This window comes from Oenanthe melanoleuca, chromosome 1 (genome assembly GCF_029582105.1).
Source record: "Oenanthe melanoleuca isolate GR-GAL-2019-014 chromosome 1, OMel1.0, whole genome shotgun sequence".
Taxonomy (NCBI): Eukaryota; Metazoa; Chordata; class Aves; order Passeriformes; family Muscicapidae; genus Oenanthe; species Oenanthe melanoleuca.
Genome location: NC_079333.1, coordinates 24,054,363 through 24,060,441, shown reverse-complemented (window position 1 = coordinate 24,060,441; position 6,079 = coordinate 24,054,363). Strand labels below are relative to the sequence as shown.

General features: G+C 45.2%; 1 protein-coding gene across 1 annotated transcript; it reads left to right on the top strand.

Moving 5' to 3' along the window:
- Positions 1 to 478: 478 nt before the first annotated feature.
- Positions 479 to 2,039, top strand: NHLH2 (nescient helix-loop-helix 2). The gene has a single exon (XM_056495622.1). It carries the CDS (start codon positions 492 to 494, stop codon positions 918 to 920), a length of 429 nt encoding a protein of 142 aa, XP_056351597.1. The 5' UTR covers positions 479 to 491; the 3' UTR covers positions 921 to 2,039.
- The last annotated feature ends 4,040 nt before the right edge of the window (positions 2,040 to 6,079 follow it).

The following is a 6,079-nucleotide window of genomic DNA, read 5'->3' as shown; positions in this document are numbered from 1 at the left end:
AGAGACAGTTAAGCAGAAGCGGGCAGGCCAGAAAGGACAATAATAAAATTGGGAGCCTGGGGAGAAGGAATCACCATAATATTGAAACACTGGATATTAGCTTGTTTGAAGAAAAAAAAAAATAATAATATTATATTGTTCTCTGAGCTTGCTTCAACACCCAAGGAAGCGCAGGGAATAACGGCAGGAAGTATATTCCACTGGAGCTGCCGTCAAACGCTAGAAAAGGGATGGTTAAATGACGGGGTATCGTTTATCCCCGATATTGCTCTCATTAGTACTCTCTGAAGGAGCCGCGACTCGTCCACCCGGCTCTCCCCCGGCTTCGGCCGGGCGGTACTAGCGCCGAGGGCAGGGCGCGGGGACCGGCATGTCCATCGTGTCTCTGCCAGTGTCCGTGCTCCCCGCCTTGCCCCTGCATTCCGGGGCCGGGGCCCTGACCCGCTCTCTCTGCTTCTCTGTCTCGGGAAGGCTCCTCCGCCCCCTCCAAGATGATGCTTAGCCCGGACCAAGCTGCCGACTCCGATCACCCCTCCTCGGCGCCCTCCGACCCGGAGTCCCTGGGCGGCGCGGACGCCCAGGCGCTCAGCTGCTGCGTCTCCGACCCGGAGCCCGCCGAGGGCGGCGGTGGTGAGGGCCGAGGTGGCGGCGGCGGGGAGGGCCGCGGCGGGGGTCGGCCTGGGCTGCACCCGCCGCCTCTGAGCCGGGAGGAGAAGCGCCGGCGGCGCCGCGCCACGGCCAAGTACCGCTCGGCCCACGCCACGCGTGAGCGGATCCGCGTGGAGGCCTTCAACCTGGCCTTCGCCGAGCTGCGCAAGCTGCTGCCCACCCTGCCCCCCGACAAGAAGCTCTCCAAGATCGAGATACTGCGCCTCGCCATCTGCTACATCTCCTATCTCAACCACGTGCTGGACGTGTAGCGCCCGATGGACGCCCGGAGCCCCAGGACCCGAGTCCCGCCGCTCCGGGTCCGGCCGCGGCGGGCAGCGCCTTCCCCGGGGCGGGCGGCGGGGGTTTCCTGCTGCTTGTGCTCCCCCCAGGAGGGCTCCCACCCGGTCGAGAGCCCGCTTTCCGAAGAGAAGTGTAAAACTGGATTGTCTCTTCAGGCTGTCAAGTGCCCCTTTATATATATCCAAAAACATCTACTTGTGACCTTAAACGTGTGACCCATGGGTGCAGTTAAAAATAACTATTTTTTATTTATGGTAGAAGGAGTTGACAATTTATTTTTTTCAAGATTTATTTATTTTTCAGAGTGGTGGCAATTTTACTTTGGATACTTCGTGCCAATTGGTTTCTATAGTCGGGTGTTTACACTTTCTCCTGTGGAATATTATGTTTGACTTTATGAGTGTTTGTTGGGATCAATACAGTGTTCATTTTCTTTTCTTTTTAATTTATTTTTCCCTCCAATTATATTGCACTTGTGTACCATAAACCTTCCCTCCCTCCCTGTTTATATTTTATATGTATCAATGCATTTGTTCTTGACCTTTTTTCTTTCTTTCCTTGTATGGGATCAACAACCACTAGCACTTAACTAGGAGAGGTTTTTTTTAAAAAAACTTGTTGTTTTTCTGATCTATAGTTGCGTCTGGAAAGTACTTTGCAAATCGTTTATAAGGGAAGTAGTTTCTTTGTGGGTGTATATGTGAGTGTGCTATATATGCATGTGTGTGGGAGTGAGCGTGGGTGTGTATGTGTGTGGTATATTTTTAGGAAAGGACATTTTTTCCTAAAAAAAAAAAAAAAAAAAAAAAAAAAAAAGAAAAAAAAAAAAGAAAAGTAAATCCAGGACTGCTTTCCTTTGTGACAACCAAAAAATTCTATAACCTGAAAATGTTTCATGTTCTTTGCTGTGAATCTCTTAAAACAAGAAACGCATTTTAGGGACAAATGAGAAAAAGAAAAAAACCACATCTGCTATCCAAAGATTTTAGTCTTTTTCAGGGTTTTTTTGTGTGTCTATGTTGCTTTATATAATGCAATATTTTGTAGTGAAAATAGATAAATCTGGTTTCTATCTGATGCGTTTTTCATATCTCTCATGAATGGTGAGCTGTTTTGCATATAAATAAAAGTATCAAATAAAAGTTGTTTTTTCCTAATTATTTTTCCCTGTTGGTCCTTCTGTCAGACAGACAAGAGATGACCTTATGGATAAGGATTGCAAAGACTTCTCAAGTCATATGTGGGCCACTTCAACAGGTTGCCTGCCTCTTCCTAGGGAGACTCAGACTGCAGTACCTCCACCACAGCTCCCCTGCTCCAGCTGCTTTCAGCCGGTTGCCCTGCCCAAATGGAGACACAGGACCCTTGCTGTCACTTTCTCCCAGTCTCACCATGACTGGTATCTGGTCACATGTTCCAAAGTTCAAGCTGTATAATCAAATCTGATGCTTGCAAGCACCTGTTTTGCTGCCTCACTCTTTGAAATGTCTGGCTTTGCCACCCAAATATACATGTCCTGCCTGAGTGCACTGGGTTTTCTTCCTCTTGTTTAAATTCACCTTTGATCCTTCTCTGGGCAGGTCTTATTCTACTGAAATGAAGGAACAATCTTGTGCCCTTTCCCTACTTTAGAAAACCTCAACCATAATCTTTTATATAAGGCTTCATTGCCAAATCTTGTAATTTGAAACATGGAACAGATACAGACTCAATGGCAGACAGGTTATTACCTGAGACTATTTAAATTATTAAACCCTTTTCTCATTTGCCACAAAGGGTTAATTTTACCTATAACTTGAATACTGCCATTGACTCTGGTGGCTTCATCATCCATTATTATTTGCTGGAGAGATAAAACCCCTCCACCCCATTCCTATGGCTGACACTTTGCACAGTGATTTAATTAAGTGTAGTCTTGACCAGCTGACAAGCTCCATGAAGAAAACCTCTCAGAGAGACTGTTAATTCCATTTCCTACAAATATACTTGCTGTGTTCCAGGGGAGAATACACTGGTTTGGTAGTTCAATGCACAGGTTTGAAATCCTGCATTTCAGGGTTCTACCAACCTTGGAGCTGGCTTCCTTTGGAACAGGTTTATTTTTTAGGTTCAGTATCAGGGTGCTGTGTTGAGTTTGATGCAGTTGCCTGAGTGATATTAAAAATCCTGCCATCCAAAAAGCATTCATGCTACCAGAATTTGGGTGGACTTAGTGAATGAAAAGATAAGCATATTATCTCCTCCTTGACCATTGGGAAGGCCTGTTTTAGGGGAAGAGAGTGCTCTGCAGCACCTGCCTGTGAAGTATGATGGCTGCAGTCACTGGCAGCTGTAGGTGTGAACCCTACATTCCCCCTGGCTTCACTTCCCCTTCTGGGGGTCTCACACAAATGTCAGGCACAGGTTGAGATAATGCTCAAGTCTCAGGTTCCCGGCCATGTGATCCTGTGCCCAAGTGATAAGCCAGAAAGGCTCCTATGTTGTGAGCAAAGAAGAGCGCAGCTTGGAGATGTGTGGGAACAGGCTCAGGAAGTCAGAAAATTTGTGGGGTATTCCATTCTTGCCATCCCTCAGACAACAAAGAACCTGTCTGTGCTCAGACATAGAGTACCAAGGACTTTGCTTTTGGTAGTATCCAAAAGGTCACAACTCAAGTTCAACATGCAAAAGGGTCAGGGCACTTGACCTGAAGAGATGTCCTTTTCTTCCCAAGTTTTATCTGATGGAAGAAATTGCTTCTTCCTACAAGTCCCATCTTACTTCCATAAGCTCACCACCTGGTTTAAATCTTGTCCCCACCATAACATCACCTAAACTTCTATTTCTCCTGCTGGCACCAAGAAGGAAACTCATTCCCATCTAGAAGTTGATGAGTGTTGAAAACAGAAATATAGATTTTTCTCCCACATTCCATACCTTTTGGTATTCTTAAGGAGCTGAGTAGTATGCACAAGTTACAAGGCCTATGCAAAAAGAAAAAAAAAAGCTGCATGGCTAAGTGCTCAGATGTCTGGATTTATGAAGAATGAGTAAACAAATATTACTCCATCTCATTGCAAGTCTGGCTTAGATAGCAATAAAATCTAATTATATAATAAAAGTTTGCCTATGTCTATGTTCCCTCAGCAATGAAGGAATGAATGACCTTGAATGACAATACTATAGGAGGACTGGGGTTGGAACTGCTGAATGGAAGTTTATATCAACTCAGCCATTACAACAATTGGCAGGGAAGAGACACAGTTAATATTTCCTGGTATTTTAGCTACATTCAGATACCTTTCTTTCACAACTGAAGAGGAGCTCATCTTATAAACCATGAAAGAAAGTGCACTTAGAGACAGAGAAGGTAGACCACTACCTCTGGACCTCTATCTGACTCTAAAACAGGGACTTTAGGCCTGAATTCAATACAATATATAAAACGTTATATAAAATCCATAAAATATTGAATGGAAATCTCCTGCATTCACAGAAAGCAAGCAGTTCTAATGGATAAGCCTAGAACATCCCACTACAAGGGATATCCAATGCATGCTAACATCAGGTTATAACATCTATTAAGACACATTTTCAGGCCTATATGGACTCACAGGGACATGGTGCAATATATACTCACTAGGTATCATTAGGAAGCAGGGCAGCTAATGCATTCATCTGAACCCTGGAAATAGATCCTGACCCTGATACAACAAACGAGGACAGACAGCCAGCCAAAAGTAGCTCCTCCAGATAAACATAATGGTTTTGACAGGACTGTACAGCTAAGGGGGAACTGTTTCTGAGTATTACACAGTTTCCTAAAAGATTAAAAGATCTCGAGCACAAAATATTCCAAAATATAAAATTTATATTCTAAAATTTATGCTGCTATTACATATGCCCATACAAAAAGAAAGATTTTTCTAGCCATGGACCATCACTGTCCAGCAAAGTGCATGGTACTGTGCATTCAGGATCACATTACTCCCCAGCCACAAAGTTGTGTCTTATTGTTTATGTTAAAAAGCGTGTGAGCCAGGTAGGATATGACCACTGATACTTACAGCAGACAAATTCTGAGGTCTTGGATGCCATCTTTGCTATATTTCTAGCAAAGCGAGTGCATGTGTGTTTGAGAGAGAGATGGGGGTGGGGAGCTGAAAAGGATATTGTATATGAAACTCAACAAAGAAATGGATCTTTTCCATTATACAGCTGTGAAGAAATAGCAGAGACATTCTATCTTTTCGCATATCTATCCATCTAGAAATCCTGTAGCCCAATTAACCCAGTTCTTTTAGGGTGAATAAATGTGTTCTAATATCAGCCATTATTTTTCAGTACTCTCAGTTTATTCTCCAGGGTGGTACAGATCAATAACCACAATAGCAACAAACCCAGAACGAAAAGGCAATCTCCTGGTGCTTCTTATTTATTTCTTCAGAACAGATTTAGTTTTTCCTGTCTCTTCCCCTGGTGACGGATTTTGCCTTTCCTGCCCAGAATGGCCGTGTTGTTTTATCCTGAGCTCTATTTGCATGTGAGTTTCAGATTCATCTTTGGCTCCTTGCACGGTTAGGGATGAGACCCTCCTGTCCCCAGAGAGGGGGGCAGGTGTTGCTCCAGTCGAGCGAATGGAACCAAATTACAGGACCGTCTGTCGCCTCCTCTGGGAGCCGGCAGAGGGAGGGGAGGAAGGGGAGGGGAGCAGGATGCCGTATGACAGAAAAGCAAAGCAGAACATCAAACTGATGCCGATAAGAGCTTGAAAACACGAGTCGCCCCAGCTCACAGCCCCACCCAAAACCATGCAGCAGCCACCTGAAAGAGAAATGTCAGGAGCAGAGACAGAAATAAATCGAGTCACTGGGCTGGAATAACTCAGGCTCAAAATGAAAGAGAGCTCAGACCCTGTCCCCTTCCAGACACAAGAGCAGAAACAAAGTTGCTGTTTTTCTCAACGTGCGGCTGTGCTCTATGACGTCACCTCCACTGCCCTTTCAGAGTAGGCTCCTCTGCCCACCACTGCTCTCCACCAAGTCCTCACAGCCCAGATCTTACTACAGCTCCTGCGCCCTCCCTCCAGCTGCTCCTTCTGGCCTTCCCACAGCAACCCTGCCCTTCCGGCTTCCGGAGAGTGGCACAA

Bases quoted from the DNA above. Each gene is read 5' to 3' on its own strand.
- NHLH2 (XM_056495622.1), top strand. From the start codon at position 492: ATGATGCTTAGCCCGGACCAAGCTGCCGACTCCGATCACCCCTCCTCG.